Source organism: Macrobrachium rosenbergii, chromosome 28 (genome assembly GCF_040412425.1).
Source record: "Macrobrachium rosenbergii isolate ZJJX-2024 chromosome 28, ASM4041242v1, whole genome shotgun sequence".
In the NCBI taxonomy this organism is placed as follows: domain Eukaryota; kingdom Metazoa; phylum Arthropoda; class Malacostraca; order Decapoda; family Palaemonidae; genus Macrobrachium; species Macrobrachium rosenbergii.
In genome coordinates, this window is record NC_089768.1 from 3,896,818 (window position 1) to 3,914,668 (window position 17,851).

At 44.9% G+C, this 17,851-nt stretch overlaps 1 protein-coding gene across 8 annotated transcripts in view; it reads right to left on the bottom strand.

The window, feature by feature from the left end:
- Positions 1–17,159, bottom strand: part of LOC136853983 (cathepsin L-like) — an 88,422-nt gene extending 71,263 nt beyond the window's left edge. For 5 of the 8 annotated variants that reach the window (XM_067129913.1, XM_067129909.1, XM_067129911.1 and 2 more), the window contains exons 1-2: positions 16,944–17,137; positions 1,355–1,396 (exon numbers count right to left, since the gene is read on the bottom strand). In XM_067129913.1, coding sequence (XP_066986014.1) covers positions 1,355–1,396; positions 16,944–17,018 — 117 coding nt within the window. In that variant the 5' untranslated portion in view covers positions 17,019–17,137. Of the gene's footprint in view, positions 1–1,354; positions 1,397–16,943 lie in introns of all 8 variants that reach the window. The other 3 variants (XM_067129907.1, XM_067129908.1, XM_067129905.1) reach the window with 2 other exon arrangements.
- Positions 17,160–17,851: the final 692 nt, after the last annotated feature.

A 17,851-nucleotide genomic window follows, 5' to 3' on the forward strand; every position in this document is an offset into this window, starting at 1 on the left:
ATTAAAAAGTACAAAACAGTGGTACTTATACAGCTGAAGGAGTGTTCCAGAAGTCAGCTGCTACGTCATTCCTGTTGACAGCTTGTTAACCTTGTTTACTGACTGTTCTGTACCTCTAAATTAATTCATTCCCTGTCAGCTGAGGGTAACAGTTGTTTTCGAAATGTAATGCTGTAAAATTTACCCTCTTTGGTGTTGTTATGGGTAAATTTATTAGATGGAATTCTCTTCTAACAACACATATTTTATATTCCTATAGTGTATACATACTGTATATGTCTGTGTATATATATATATATATATATATATATATATATATATATATATATATATATATATATATATATATATGATTTATATACAGAGGGATAGAGAGAGAGAGAGAAATTTTGACACTTATGCAAACATGCTTTGTAATATCCACAAGTATAACTTTATTCTAGTTTCACTTTACCAAGGGAATAATTCCCTTGAATTACCTCCTATTACCAAGGGTAAGAGTACTTGATATTATGTGATATTTATTGCTTTACCTACATACATCCATCCATCCATCCATACACACACACACAATATATATATATATATATATATATATATATATATATATATATATATATATATATATATATATATATATATATATATGTATATATATATATATGTGTGTGTGTTTATTTCTTCCAAGTGCTAGTGCATATATGGCAAGTATAACCACTGGCAGCACTTCCACAATCTCTGGTACTTCTTCCAATCTTCAGGCCAGAAAATGTGAATGGTCAAACAAAACTCAGCCTACTACCCTCCAATTTCTCCACATGACCAAATTATCTAAATCCCACTCATGTATCCTTTTATCTCTTGATATGCATTTCATCTCTTGTGCTCTATCATGAATTTTACAACTTCTCTTCCCTATTTTCAGTCAATAATACATCATCTGCAAACTTCATCCATTCCAAATTCCATTCATGACAACTTCCTTATCAAACAAATTTGCACACACATAGACTTGCATTTCTCAAACTTCAATTTTTTTCTTTTTCCCTACTGTTTTAAATAAACACCACCATACAAACATCGAAACTTCAAACAACATAAGTGGAGGTATTACTCTACACAATATATATCAGGCTTTGGCGATACTATCAGTTTGCCACAAAGGTGGTTGAAAAAGGCTACCTACACTACAGTATTACTATCAAATGATCCAGCTGTCTGGTCTACAAACTTCTTTGAGAAGAACCTTTTGGAAAAAGGATCTGCCTGTATGGCAATTCCCTCCTACTACTTTCCAAACACTCCACCCTGAGAGAAGACAACTGAAACTGCTCTTTGGCAAACCAAGACTTACCTTTTCATAATGTTTGGTTTCTGGATTGTACACACCAAGATCCTGAAAGAAAGAAGAAAAGAGGTATGAATTATACTACCAACTCTTATCTTAATGTAAGTACATACTTATATTACACCCATCTACAGCTGCAACTAAATTTCTCCAAAATATGATATTTTTATGATAAAATAAAGTTTGTTCATACTTACCTGGCAGATATATATATAGCTGTATTCTCCGAAAGGGACCGACAGAAATTCAAAACTTACGGCACACGAGATGGGCCAGGTGGTTAGTACCCATTCCCGCCGCTGGGAGGTATCAGGAACCATTCCCATTTTCTATTCAGATTTTCTAGAAACTAGAACTACTGTCTCCTGAGGGGAGGAGGGCGGGTACTATGATTATATATATCTGCCAGGTAAGTATGAACAAACTTTATTTTATCATAAAAATATCATTTTGTTCATGACACTTACCTGACAGATATATATATAGCTGAATCCCACCATTGGAGGTGGGAAGAGACAGAATAGGATTTAGGAAACAAAACTATGTAGGCGATTGACGCCTTGGTTCCTTACCTGTTAGCATTGCTGACTTCGTGATTACTGTCACCCAAGCCTGCTTCTGCTTTACTAGAAAACTCCAGCGAGGTAGAGACCTATAGAGCTGGTGGAATCTAGATGATCTGTCAACGGGGGCGAGACCACAATGTGACTAGACCATATGACCTTACTATGAGGGTAAGCGACAAACTAACAACCACCTGACCAAGCCTAGTTACGTTAAAAAGATTAACATAAACTAAGGACTGGGGCGACCACCACTGGTGGAGACCCAACGACCATAAAAACAACAACAAAAAATATTAAAAACACACCAAAACAAAACTAAAGGAGAGGATGAGAGTCGCTTTCTGTTCCCAAGATCGTATTTGCGGAAACGTAAGGCCCCAGCGCACAGCAATTCTCATAGGACGTCTTCACTTCTGTGAGATAATGAGAAGCAAAGACCGAATTGCTTCGCCAAAAGTGGCACCCAGAATGTCATTGAGAGACTGGTTTTTCTGGAAGGCCACTGAGGTAGCAATGGCTCTCACTTCGTGAGCCTTAACCTTCAAAGTTCTCAAGTCTTCGTCTAGCACACTGGAATGGGCGTCTATGATGGTGCTTCGTAGAAAGAACGCCAGGGCATTTTTCGAGAGAGGTAACTCAGGCCTCTTAACGGAGCACCAGAGATTGCTAGAAGGACCTCTACAATTCTGGGTCCTCTGCAAATAAAATTTTAGAGCCCTGACAGGACATAGGGTTCTCTCAGGTTCTTGTCCAGTGATGTCCGTCAAGCCCTTAATTTCAAGGACCTGGGCCAAGGGGTAGACGGGTTCTCATTCTTAGCAAGAAAATAGGGCTCAGAGAACAGACAGCATCAGGGCCTCTGAAACCTATAATCTTGCTGAACGCTGAAGTTCACTAACTCTCTTCGCCGTCGCCAGAGCAGTTAGGAAAATAGCTTTCTTTATTACATCTCTGAAGGAAGCAGAATTTAAAGGTTCAAACCTCTTCGACATCAGGAATTTTAGAACTATATCTAAATTCCATGAAGGTAACTTAGGGGAGGCTACCTTAGACGTCTCAAAAGACCTAAGAAGATCATGAAGGTCTTTATTGTCCGATAAGTTCAGGCCTCTATGCCTGAAGACCGTTGACAGCATACTCCTATAGCCTTTGATGGTCGGGACTGCCAGGTTCAAATCCTTTCTCAGATATAAAAGGAAGTCTGCTATCTGGGAAAGAGAGGTCGTGGTGGAGGAAATTCCCTTAAGTTTACACCACCTCCTGAAAATGATCCACTTGGACTGGTACACTGCACTGGAAGAGGCTCTCCTGGCGTTAGCGATCGCCTTAGCCACTGGTCTAGAAAAACCTCTCGCTCTGAGCAACTTCTCGATAGTCTGTATGCAGTTAGACTCAGAGCGGGAAGGTTTTTGTGGTACCTCTCGAAGTGGGGTTGTTTGAGAAGATCTGTTCTCAAAGGAAGCGTTCTTGGATAGTCTACCACGAGAGACATGACCTCTGGGAACCATTCTGCTGAAGGCCAAAAAGGAGCGATTAAAGTCATTCTCGTCCCTTCTGAGGCTACAAACTTTCTGACGACTTCCCCAGAATCTTGAATGGGGAAAGGCGACAGATCTAGACCTTTCCAGTCCCAGAGAAAGGCGTCTATTGCAAGGGCTCCCGGGTCGAGAACAGGAGAGCAGTAAAGGGGCAGCCTTGTGGTCCTTGAAGTCGCGAAACGTCCACTAGGGGACGTCCCCAAAGTTTCCAAAGATCCTGACACACTTCTGCGTTCAGAGTCCATTCTGTAGGCAGCAGCTGATGTTGTCGACTGAGAAGGTCGGCACGAACATTCTCGACCCCTGCAACAAAACGAGTGAGAATCGTCACCTGGTGAGAATGTGCCCAAAGCAGGATCTCCTTGGCGATCAGGAACAGGGACCGGGAATGAGTACCTCCCTGTTTCTTGAGGTACGCCAGGGCGTGGTGTTGTCGGAGTTGACTTGAATCACCCGACCTGCAACTTGATCCTGGAAGAACTGAAGAGCCAGGAAAATCGCTTTCAGTTCTTTGAGATTTATGTGCCAGGACACCTGTTCCCCTTCCCAGGTGCCTGACACTTCCTCCCCTAGTGTTGCTCCCCATCCCGACATGGACGCGTCGGGAAAACAACACTAGGTCGGGGCTCTGAAGATAGAGAGAGACCCCTTCTGCCAACTTTACAGGATCGAGCCACCACCAAGATGGTCCTTGACGGAGAGAGAGATCCTGAGAGACTCGTCTAAGTCCTCCTTGTTCTTCCAGTTGTCTGCAAGAAAGAACTGTAGGGGTCTGAGATGCAACCTCCCAGGGAAACAAACTTCTCCAGTGATGAAATGGTCCCCAGCAGACTCATCCATTCCTCACCGAGCATGTTTCTTTCCCAGGAAGGCCGAAAACTTTTACTAAGCAGTGCTGCTGACGGTCCTGGGATGGAAAGGCTCGAAAACCCACTGAATCCATCCGAATCCCCAGATAAAGAATGGACTGAGAGGGGATCAGATGAGACTTCTCTAAATTCACAAGAAGTCCCAGGGACTTCGTCAGTTCCAAAGTCGAATGCAAGTCCTCCAGACACCTTTGTTTCGACGTGGCTCTGATGAGCCAGTCGTCTAGATAGAGCGATATCCTTACTCCGGCAAGATGAAGCCACCGGGCAACGTTCTCATCAGGACTGTGAAAACCATAGGAGCTGTACTCAGACCGAAACAGAGAGCTCTGAATTGGTACACTCTTCCCTTCAGGACAAACCTCAAAAACTTTCTCGATTGAGGATGAATGGGGACATGAAAATACGCGTCCTGAAGGTCGAGAGAGACCATCCAATCGCCTGGTCGCAGTGCATTGATAACCGACTGAGGCGTCTCCATTTTGAACTTCTCCTTGACGACAAAGTTGTTCAGTCTGCTGACGTCCAGGACTGGTCTCCACCCCTGACTGTTTTGGAACCAGGAAGAGACGGTTGTAAAACCTGAGACTCCAGATCCAGGACTCGCTCTATTGCTCTCTTCTGAATCATATCTTCCAGCAGATCTAAAAGGATCTGTTGCTTTTCCGGTCGGTAAGAAGGCGACAGATCTCTGGGAGAAGAGGACAGGGGGCTTTTCGAGAACGGATCCTGTAACCTTTTTGATCACATTGAGGACCAGGAATCCGCCCCTCTTACCTTCCAGGCTTCCGAAAACAGGAGAAGCCTGGCTCCTACTGGTGTCTGGAGGTGAGAAAATCACTTCTTGCCCCTTTGGGAAGAAGGGGCTCCGCCTCTGGAGAGACCTCTTCCTCGCGAAAAGGTCTAGAGGAGGAAGATCTCCCCACGAAAGGGCTTCTGTCTCTTCGGGGAAGTCCTTGCTAAGACGTAGAAGGGACACTAGGACGCCTGGAAGATTGAGCAAGGAGATCCTGAGTAGCCTTCTCCTTAAGGCTGGAGGCGAGATCCTTGACAAGCGGCTGGGGAAGAGATGGCTAGAAAGAGGGGCAAAAGTAACTCAGCCCTCTGAACAGGAGAAACTGACTTGGCAGCGAAATTGCAGTACAAAGCCCTCTTTCTTTAGGAGGGTTGTACCAAAATGAGAAGCCAGTTCATCAGCGCCATCCCTGACGGCCTTGTCCATGCACGACAGTACACTGGACAGCTCCCCAGAGAAATAGAGTCCGGACTACGAGTCCTTAAGTCCAAGGCCCCAAGCACCAGTCCAGAAAGTTAAAAACCTCCATCGACTTGAAGAGGCCTTTCAGATGGTGGTCGGTTTCAGAAAGAGTCCAAGACACCTTAGCTGAAGAAAGAAGAGACCTCCTTGACGCATCCACGAGGCTCGCAAAATCACCTTGAGAGGAAGAAGGAACTCTAGAGCCAATTTCCTCTCCCGTCTCATACCACATACCCGCTTTCCCGCACAATCTAGACGGGGGGAGAGCGAAGGAAGATTTCCCTTGAGACTTCCTATCTTCCATCCATGCATTGACCCTCTTGAGAGCTTTTCTTGTAGCCAACGAAGTCTTCATTTGTAGGAAGCCGGGCGATTTCCTCACCTTCGAAGAAGCTAACTGCGAAGGAGGGGAAAGCGGAGCAGAAGGCTGAAACTTATCAGGAAAAAGCTCCTTAAGCATACTAGCCAAAATCCTGTAATCGGAGAAAGACGAAAGAGGGGCTCTTGTTCAGCAGAGTCCGACTCCAGAGACAAATCCGCCTCTTCGACAGGAGCGACAGGAGAGTCTTCCGGGGCTAGAGAGAAACAAAGACCTTTGGGTCCAATACGTCCCAGAGACCTCTTCTCGTGGGAAGAAGCAGCAGAAAATTCAGGAACAACTCGTACAGGAGCGTCCTGCCGAGCGTCCTGATGAGCGCCCTGAGGAGCGCCCTGACGAGCGCCCTGATGAGCGTCCTGACGAGCGTCCTGCTTCAAAGCAGCCGAGCGTCCTGAAGAGCGCCCTGTCTTACAAGCTGCCGAAAGCGTCCTGACGAGTCCCGACGAGCGAGCCGCCGAGCTTCTTGAGAGTCCTGGAGAGCATCATGCAGGGATCGGAAAACGAAAGCGCCCTGGTGGGCGCCCTGCCGAACGCCAAAACGAGCGCGAAGCAGGAGGAGAGGCAAGAAGAGCGTCTTGGCGCGAACTCTTACTAGCAGCAAGCCGAGCTGCAAGAGGAGCGTCCTGATCAACCAGCGAGTCACGACGGGCAAGGAGAGCTGATGATCCGCAGAACGATGAGGGTGACTACGAGAAGCCGCAGGGGAGAGACAAACGAAGAGAAGGAGAGGGAGACCTCTTAGATCTTTTAACTGGCAGCGACAAATCCTTGCGGCGCCCACGAGGTTGCTTCTCCTTAGCAGCGAGAAGGGAAGCTAACTGCCGCTGCATATCTAGGATAAGACGCTTGAAGGAGAGGAAGCCCTCTCAGGAGAAGGGCTGCTCTTATGAGAAGAAGAGGGGAAGGAGACGTCCTCCTCCTTCTACCAAGAGCGACAGGGGCTCTCTTCTTGGTGCGGCTGGGACGTTCAGCAACGTCCTCCTCCGAAGAAATCCTGGTCCTCTTCTGCGGCAAATCTCGCAGCCAGTCGGGAGAAGAGTCCAAGGCACGAAAGAGGAGAAGAAGCGTCCTCTTCAACGCGGCTCCTCTTGAAAGGACGAGTCCAACCGAGAACGTGACCCCTTAAGTGGAGAGGACGCCTCGGAGGACGAAAAACAATCCTTAAGGATCCGTGTGCGAGCACGATCCTTGGCAGCCTGGGAGACGCCAACAAGGCCTGCCGGCGGGACGCCAGATCGGTGGGGGGTCCCCGTAACCCTCTTTGCGGCTTTCGACATGCCCATTCCCTAAGTCCTGGGAGTTCGGCAGAGGTCTAGACCTAGAGGCATTATAGGGCGATCTGACGCCCCCTCCACAACACTGGGGGATCACTACACTTCACTGCACTTTCGATCGCCAACACCTTAGACTCCAAGGTACGAATGGAGTTCAAAATCTGCGCAAGGGCATTACCTTCCGCAGACGCAATCACAGGGTTAGAAGGCGACTCTACAGGGAAAGGAGAAGCATTAGTAGGGTTAACAGGAGATAAATTAATACCCTGACTCCCACCTACCGACACACTCCTGGAGGAAGACCTCCTTACACGATCACGCTCTAGCTTTATAACGTAAGAATCGCCGCCTTCCAATCAGAATCAGGCAACGATTCACACTCCTTGCAGCGATCATCCAACATACAGACATGCCCTCTACATCTCATGCATACTGTGTGAGGGTCTACCGAAGCTTTCGGTAGCCTCACCTTACACTCCTGAACAACACACACCCTGAAACTAGCAGAACTAGATCCAGACATCTCGTTCAAGGAAAAGCCAAAACCAAAATCAAAACAGTCCAAAGAAGCGTATGCCTATCCACAAAGCCAAAGTCCAAATACCAAAAGACAATCAGAATACTTAGTGGAAAAAGTTTACGAAATCCAACAGCGGAGGTATTGGCAACAGGTGTTGACAATACCGGCGACAGAGAAAATCTGAATAGAAAATGGGAATGGTTCCTGATACCGCCTCCCAGCGGGCGGGAATGGGTACTAACCACCTGGCCCATCTGTGTGTGCCGTAAGTTTTTGAATTTCTGTCGGTCCCTTTCGGAGAATACAGCTATATATATATCTGTCAGGTAAGTGTCATGAACAAAATAAAATTTTTTTAAAAGTAACTTGTATTTTTCCTGAGTATACAAATACAGCCTTTTATATACAATTATCTTTTGGCACCAGCAGCCAGTCGTTGAAAACTTGGTAACAAGGGTAACAAGTTAGTTACTCAGGTAGTTAATAGGTGGAAATGGGGGTGAGTGAGCCTCACTCACTGACAGTTGCAAACTCCTTTCCTTTGGTCACAGGAACTGAGCAGGGTAGTTGCAATAGATCAAATACATTAAAGGCTTTGGTTTATATATATACATACATACATTATATATATACATATATGTGTGTGTATGTGTATATATATATATATATATAATATATATATATATATATATATATATATATATATATATATATATATATATATATATATATATATATATATATATATTTGTAAAGATTAGCGCCAAAATACGCTATGAAACTGTTCTCCTTTCCTGCTTTGGGTTGGTTTGAACCTTTGAAGATCGGGGGTATATAAGGGCTCAGAAAATATAATTGTTGGGGACCAGTAATCTGCTTTGCACCGTTTTCTTTGGTACAGAAAGATGAAAATACCATTTTCTATGAGATAGCAGCGTGCCCTGGGTCAGGACATCGGCCCCCTACCCCAGTCCAGAAGCAATAAAAGGTCAGGGCGAAGGCAGCCCTTTCCCACACGCGCCCGCTAGTTTAAGCCGAGAACAAGTCCAGTCTTGGGCCGTTGCCCCTGCCCTCCTCTTCCGCCGCAAACAACGTGATCCCATCGCCGCCCTGTGTGCCCCGTGTTCCATTCCACGTGGCCTTAGAAGACTGCAAGGGGATTGCAAGTCTTCCAAACGCGAGCTGACATTAAACGGCGGCCTTTTCATCATCCCAAGGGCGCCCTTTTCCGCCCCAATCTACGACTTGAAGAAATACCTTGGAGAGGAGGCTACCATTTGTCCACGCTCCCACACGTGTTTCTCGGCAGAAGACGTCGTCATCCCTGCGCCCCTACAAATGTGGTAATGTACCCAAAACGAGTTGCTAGTCACGATTACTTAGCCCTTTTGCATTTATTAATCTCTGGGCCTATAACTTTGTGTTCCCTGATATTCCTTGGTTCAAGCCAGGCCCACGTGTTCACAGCTTCTTTCCTCTGAGTCACAAGTAACGCCTCGGGAGTCCTTGGCGCCTTCAGTGCACCCCTGAGTAATTCAATCCCCAAATTCCAGCATTAGATGTGTAACGTGGGTCCAAATATCGTTTCAGAAAGACGCCTGTAGCAGAATTATCCTTGGTCCGTGTTCCTGGCATTCCCAAGCTCCCCCTTTTCGGGAGGACTTCTTTCTGGCAGTAATTTACCGTATTTTCAGTTAATTTTCCTTTGACCTTGTGTGCTATCAAATATAACTATTTTTATATCCACGTGTTTCACGCACTTCCCTAGTGAAGAGCCCTCCGCTCCGTGTACTTCTTTTTTTGTTTGTGTTTTATATGTCCTGGGTATCTTACAAGGCCATTTTCGAGTAAAAGTAATAATTGTGGAGTCATAAGATCCACCTGCACCAGGAAACATATAAAAATGGCGGTTAATGTCCGAGATGGCGAACAAAATTCCTGGGTCAGTTGTCGCAGCAGCTGACCCAGATGGCACCCCTTGCCGCCCTTTGGCCTCGGGCCCTCCGATTCCCCGGCCAAGGACAACGGTCCAAGGAGGAGAGGTTCGCGGCGGAGTTACCACGGTGTGGGCGATCGCAGGTAGTCCACAAGGAGTCCCGAGCTCTTCTGGCCCCTGTGCAAACCTGGCATAGGGCCCCTTCTTCATCTTTGAACGTCTTGGCACCTTTCATCCAGGAGAGGATGTCAAGGCCTTCCGCTATCTTCTTCCTTTCTTTGGAATTTCTATCCCTCATCCTTCTCTATCGATCTTTCCTTCACACTTTCCTTACTTATCACCGCATAGCGGCAGTTAACATATGGGATATCATCCCCTTTAAAATGCATAAATCATTTTATTTTTTGAAGAAGTAAGAGAGACAGAGTGGGAAGTAGTACGCCTACGCCCGTCCTTTGGGCACAAGGCAGGTCTGTCAGCTCTTCCTGAAGGGGTCGCGCCTTTGGGTTTCTTTCCCGCCCTTGGGCTGAGAGTTAGCTCTGACCGTCGTCTGTTGGCGACGGAAGTTAGAAAAAGAAGTAAATCATAAATACCTCACTCTGTTATCCTTTATTTTCTACGTATATTATTTACTTTTGCATTTAATCTTTTCTTTTTTTTTTACGAATCTTGAGTCACAAGACTCCTGCCCTTACGAATTTTAAAGTTGCCTTTTTAATCACCAAAAATGCATGCCCGCCCTTTAGTATGAAGTAATATCCTTCGTTGTTGTTCTGTGTAGTTTCCTTTATTTTTATTTACATTTCTTTTTTTAATTATCCATGTGGAGAATGTTATCCTTGTCCATTTTCCCTTCATTTGTTTATCCTCCCATTCATAAGTCGAGTAGTCTATTTTTAGCTTACACCTGAGTTGTAAGCTGAAGACGTAAAAATTTAGCGTCATTTAAGTTGGCGAGTTAAAACCCGCGAATAATCTCTTTGCCTCACAGCTGTCAAGTTCTTGCCCCTTCAGATTAGCGTTATGGGAAATATTAGTTATGCTCGTCGAGCTTGTGAACAATTGGAGGTCGATTGAAAAGAAGAATTGAATTCTATTATTACGATTTTGGTAAAGGGGATATTATTTAATACCTACAATGTATTGTCACGAATGCCGCCTCTTCAAGGCACAACTAATAGCATGCCTGTAATTCCAGGATAGCATTAAGGAATCAGTGGGTTTACATTTGTTTCCTTTTAAATTCTGCCTTGTATATTTTATTTTGTTGTTGTTATTTTGAAATTTTGAAGTGTTCTTTGTTTATTTTCTTTTGAGCGCCTTATTACCCCAGTAAAGTAAATCGAATAAAGAATGGGTAGAAACAGTACTTAGGAAGTATTTGAGCAATAATTAATTTGCAAGCAAGTTTACCCTTTTATTGTATATTCTAAATTGCACTCTGCTCCTAAAGTAAACCTTCAGTTTGTTATTGATTAGTGTGGCATCAGAGTTTTACAAATAAAGTAAAGTAAAGGTTGTAGCAAAGCAGAAGATAGAATAAAGTCGAACGTTTTCTTCGCTCATTTTTGCTGTTGTCAATATTCGCACCCGTTTATAGGTGTGAATATTATCTTGCCAGGGGAGCTGTAAAGATTAGCGCCAAAATACGCTATGAAACTGTTCTCCTTTCCTGCTTTGGGTTGGTTTGAACCTTTGAAGATCGGGGGTATATAAGGGCTCAGAAAATATAATTGTTGGGGACCAGTAATCTGCTTTGCACCGTTTTCTTTGGTACAGAAAGATGAAAATACCATTTTCTATGAGATAGCAGCGTGCCCTGGGTCAGGACATCGGCCCCCCCCCCTACCCCAGTCCAGAAGCAATAAAAGGTCAGGGCGAAGGCAGCCCTTTCCCACACGCGCCCGCTAGTTTAAGCCGAGAACAAGTCCAGTCTTGGGCCGTTGCCCCTGCCCTCCTCTTCCGCCGCGCCACGTGATCCCATCGCCGCCCTGTGTGCCCCGTGTTCCATTCCACGTGGCCTTAGAAGACTGCAAGGGGGATTGCAAGTCTTCCAAACGCGAGCTGACATTAAACGGCGGCCTTTTCATCATCCCAAGGGCGCCCTTTTCCGCCCCAATCTACGACTTGAAGAAATACCTGGAGAGGGGAGGCTACCATTTGTCCACGCTCCCACACGTGTTTCTTGGCAGAAGACGCCGTCATCCCTGCGCCCTACAAATGTGGTAATGTACCCAAAACGAGTTGCTAGTCACGATTACTTAGCCCTTTGCATTTATTAATCTCTGGGCCTATAACTTTGTGTTCCCTGATATTCCTTGGTTCAAGCCAGGCCCACGTGTTCACAGCTTCTTTCCTCTGAGTCACAAGTAACGCCTCGGGAGTCCTTGGCGCCTTCAGTGCACCCCGAGTAATTCAATCCCCAAATTCCAGCATTAGATGTGTAACGTGGGTCCAAATATCGTTTCAGAAAGACGCCTGTAGCAGAATTATCCTTGGTCCGTGTTCCTGGCATTCCTAAGCTCCCCTTTCGGGAGGACTTCTCGGCAGTAATTTACCGTATTTTCAGTTAATTTTCCTTTTGACCTTGTGTGCTATCAAATATAACTATTTTTATATCCACGTGTTTCACGACTTCCCTAGTGAAGAGCCCTCCGCTCCGTGTACTTCTTTTTTGTTTGTGTTTTATATGTCCTGGGTATCTTACAAGGCCATTTTCGAGTAAAAGTAATAATTGTGGAGTCATAAGATCCACCTGCACCAGGAAACATATAAAAATATATATATATATATATATATATATATATATATATATATATATATATATATATATATTAGCACAAATGAATGCATACTTGAGAATGTCATAAAATCCACATAAGAAGGTGAGTGAAAACCAGGAATTTGAACAAGTACTTTCGCAGTTTGTTCTGCATTTTCAAGTTCACACTAAATACAGAGGTAGCTGACAGAACTTTATATACTAGAGAGAGATCCCATATCCTTCCTAAGCCCTTCAAGTTCCACAACATCTGAAAAAACAAGTCAGGCTAAGGGAGGCAATTTCCCTTTGCCCCGAGAAGGATAATTCCCCCTCCGAGTGAAGGGAGACCATTGTAGAGCACAGTATGAGGGTTCACTATAACAAGTGAGAAACCAGGTTAGGTTCGTTGCCGAAAAAAGTTAAGTATATCTTAGTTTAACCAGACCACTGAACTGATTAATAGCGCTCTTAGGGCTGGCCTGAAGGATTAGATTTATTTTTACGTGGCTAAGAACTAACTGGTTTCCTAGCAATGTTACCAGGGCAACGCCCAAAAACCAAAGGTTTCCTCTCCCCAAGCTCAGGTAATTCACGGGTTTGCGTTATATCTATATATTTAAAAATGGTGGTATGTATGTGTGTGTGTCCCACGGATGTTGGAACGTGTCCTCTGCAGCAGCCCATCGGTCCAGCACGACTGAGCAGAAGACCTGAAGTTTTCTGTTGTACAAGGTGGCGAACGGATCGATGACTGGACGCCCCCACAGGTCGAACAACCTTTCCGCGACTTCCAGGTGAAGGGACCATTCTGTTCCAATCACCTGATTCTGGTGGCTGAGCTTGTCTACCACGACATTCCTTTTGCCTGGAATGTACCTGGCTGACAGCTCTACCGAGTGAGCCAGCACTCACTCGTGCACCTGTAATGTCAACTGGTGGAGTGGGAGGGACACTAGACCCCGCTCCTTGTTGACGTATGCCACTACTGTGGTATTGTTGCTCATCAGTACCACGGAGTGTCCCATCACTCAGTCCTGGAACTCATGGAGAGTCAGGAGGGCTGCCTTGAGCGGAGACATCAGCGATCAGGCCAGCAACTACCGGGCCAGGTGGAGAAGCGTGGGAGCCAGGTAAGCCAGGAGCCGGGACATGGGTAGAGGGCACAAGTGGAGCAGGAGCCTGGCTGGGCCGAGTCAGGAAATCCAGGGGCCGGGACCGGAGTCAGGAACGAGCATAGGTCGGCAACAGCAGGAGCAGGCACCATGGTATAAGGCAATGACATTGTGACCATACTGGAGGGGCCAGGCAGGGATAACGGGGCCAAGAAGCCAGGCGGCAGCGGCACAGCATGGAGCGAGGCAGGCGCAGCTGATACTTGGGTGCCCAGGTGCGAGGTGACAGTCACAGGCAGCTTGGTGAAGGGCATCATGGTGACAGTTGACATGGTGGAAGTGGCCGCAGCGTGAGTGGTCACAGGAGCGCTGGGCAGATGAGAAATCAGGCCCTCCAACGACAGAACGCCAGGTAGACCGAGGTGAAGCCAGGTAGAGGTGAGGTCCGCAACCTGCCTACCGAGAGAAGCCTCCACCACCAAACCTGAAGGCAAAGTCGGGTCAAAGAAGGAGGCCTCTACTCGCTCCAGGGGAAAAAATTGCTCCCGGGAGTGAGGAGAGGCCCCAGAGAGGATGCCCTGGTTGTCCACTCCCCGTGGCCTTCCACACCCGACAAAGAGAGTGCAGAAGACGAGGGGGAGTCCTGAAGGAGAGGCAGCAAGAAGGGGAAGCTTTCCTTGGCGGGCTTCCTTCGGTACTGTCTCCTCCCCTCAAACTTCACCCATTGCTCGGCAGACCAGGAACAACACTCCGAGCAAGGAGAATTACAAGAACACACACATCCCTTGCAAGTGGAGCAAAGGGTGTGTGGGTCCATATCAACATGTGAGCGAAGCTATTGAACTTCCTCCCCCCTACCCCAGGGCATACATGCTGGGGGAAGGAGGGCTTACAGGGCTTATCAACAATCATTGCAAAAAAGAACAAGAAAGATCCCACCAGGAAAACAGCTCAAAAGCAGTCAGGGCAGAGAGTGTGAAACACATCTGCATCGCTCAATGGCCGAAAGCAAACTGGAATGTTTACATCTGGGCAGGCGGTACTCCTGCCTCCCGGACAGTAGTTAACTGCCTAACCACCTAGTTCGAAAGTTCAACGGCCGTTTCCAGCTTTGCTGAAAGTAGTTTCTAATGTAAAGGAAGGACCGATGGTTTGCATATCATGTCTGAACAATGCAACATTAATGCCAGACACAATATGCTGTTAAAACCTGACTATTTCTAGATGTTATGGTGGTGTTTCAATAGATAACTGGACTAGGCCTTGAAAAAAAAATCAAAATCCACAAAAATCTGTCAAAGAATTGTCCAGTAAAATTTCTGAATAAATTTTTTGGTATTATTTTTACTTTAAACTGTTACTGCCTGCTGGACTTGAAAATATAATTTTCCTGTGTTTCAATATCTTCTTTAAACATTTCTGATGTTCACTTTGTTAGAAAATTAATACTGTTAGTGATAGTGTATCCCCAACGGTTTTTGGGTGGGGGAAAGCACAAAAGTGAAAAACAAGAACATTAATCCCACTGATAGTTTAAATTCAGATTAAAGTAAGTTTATGGAAGCCCCTCAAAACAATATACACTAGGGTAAGGACCTGGTATCATAGGTTAGCCTTCGTGAGGTTGGCTAACAAAATGAACATCATTAAAGGTTTAAATTACACATTAAAACAGAGGAAATAAAATCTTTAGGCCCAAATTTCAATATTTTTAAGAGTAGAATTTTTAATTGTAGATCTAAGCCGGCTGTCCGCGGTGAGCTAGACTATGGCAGTTGACATTTTTCTATAGAACTTTACCTGCTGAACAAGAATTTTGTCACTCAGCAGTAATTAAGTTGTAAATTATCTTAGAACTGTAGCCAACAGGGTTTTGGGTAGGGCAAAACACTTTTGAGAGTGGCGAACGGTAAGGGGGACCCATTGGGTATTCGGGGTTTTGGGTTGGGTAAATAACTTGGTAATAGGTTTGGGCACCTTACTGTTGTATTTCCTCTTATATATGTCATTTGGAACACGAAAAACAAGCATTAAAAAAAGGGCGAATAAATGGACAGCGGGAGCCATTCCAAGGGCACTTTTAATCCATTCCAAAGGCACTTTTCATGCATTACTACTAATGTTGATTCTAGGCCCAATCACGCATGCGTGGTCTTACAGGCGAGCCAATCACCCGATGCCTACAACTGACAGAGTAGTACAGTATTCTAAGCCAGTGTTCCGCGGTGAGTTAGACTATGGCAGTTGATGTTTTCCTATGTTATTTTACTTGCTTTACAAGAATTTAAAGTCATAATCTTTTTTTTAACTTTTCTGTAACCCCTGTGGCTATCAGACGCAGAGCAACATTACCGCCTGCCAGAACATATGAGCTTGCCAAGAATATTTAAAAATGCGAATATGGCACGAAGCGACGTTCCGCCACCCGTTTACGTTTCTTCGCCCCGACCGAAAGCTTCGAATAGTGTCCAGTCGAGCTAGGCTATGCAGCTGACATTTTTCTGTGTTGTTTCATTCATTTTACAAGAGTTTAAGGTGATATTTAGCCGGCTGGCTGTAGCTAAACTGTAATTTACCTTTGAACTGAATAGGTCGGTGCAGGGGACCCGTTGGTACCGTCGCGTAGCCTTCAAAGGTCAATATTGCTTTAAATTCTTGTAAGAAAAGTAAAATAACATAGGAAAATGTCAACTGCCATAGGCTACCTCACCGTGGACATTTTAATGAGTAAAACCTACTTTTTTGCTGGTAAAATTTTATAAGTTGCCAATAAGACTCCAGCCAGCCATTTTTGCATGAAAAACCATTTTGAGTTTTTCATGCAAAAATGACTAGGAAATAATAGGGCACTAAAAGAACCTTAAAATACCAATATAACTTCACCTACGGATGTTGACTGGTTACAATTTTGCCGTATTAGCTATGGAGGGGGGGGGGTATTCTTACCTTATAAGTCGTAAATTTTCTAATTTTTTATTTATCATTTGCGCATAGTGTTTATGGGGTTCAAAATAATGAGAATGAAGAGCTCTTGTCAAAAATGTAAGTTACAATTTCATAGTGTGTATTGGCGACTTATAAAATAATACCTTTTTGCCTACGACAACAACTCGACAGTCTAGCCTCTACCAAAGCTTATGGCCTAGCGTAACCTACGGTACGTGACGCCAGGGCACTTTGGCTAAGCTTAGTCTCCCGTAGAAAGCTAGCTTACTACACACGTATTAGTCTAGCCTGCGTATGTTGCGAGAACAAAGCATCCGTGTGTTGAGAGAAAAAAGCATTCTAGGCTATCTACTCAAGGTATGGCTAATCAGCAAAGTTGGGCACTGGTTAGCATCCTGGCCTACTGAAAACAAATCCTTCCCTGTAGCTTTACCATTTTATCATTACGAAGGAGTTGACATGACGCAAGGCAGGATAAAAGCCCTCCTAGGAGGATAAACTTTAACATTGCGTTGGTATTGGAACGAACAACTGCTTCCTCAAGTAGAGTCGGACCACAAATTAGCTAAGAACAACAAATCGAGGTCGAGGTCCCCTGGAAGTCAGCTGATCATGACATCATAGTCATGTGCGTTTTTTTTTCTTCTTCTTCTACCGCCTGAGATTTTCCTGAGTAATTCCTGTTGTCAAATGTACGTTTTTTCTATTAGTTGATATCTACTGTTTAGGCTTTTGGCCCCACGTTTTATCATTTTTGCAACATCTAATGCAAAATGTAAAAATTAATGTACAGTGGGCCTACTTTTAGTCTGTGGCGTCGCTATGGGGGAGCCCGCCCCCAACCCCCGTCAGATGCCAGGGCCAACAGTTAAAACTCCCTTTGTAGCTAAACTTTAACCCTTACAGGACTGGATACATTTGCATATAGTAAGTGTTGAAAACTAATTGAAAACTGAGCTCTGTGATTTCAAATACAGGTTTACTCATTACTAATATTATTTTCCTTCGTTCTCATGGATATACATTCGAGAATAGTATATTTTACTAATAATTTACAATATTGGTATTAGCTGTGTGTAATTTTCTTTGTCCCCCCAAAAATTATATTGGCCCCACCCCCAAATGGAATGCCAGCTGCGGCACTGCTTTTAGCGCTCTTTTGGTCCATTGAGCGACTCCCTTTCTACTTGTTCATTATTTCATAGTGCATTGAATAAACTTTTTAGAACTACTATGCTATCATTTTCCTCCAGAATACCGTTAATTTCGCATATTTGGCATACCCCGTGAGTTTTTAAATTGTCATGATGACCTACCATGTGTTCAATGAAGTCTTATTTG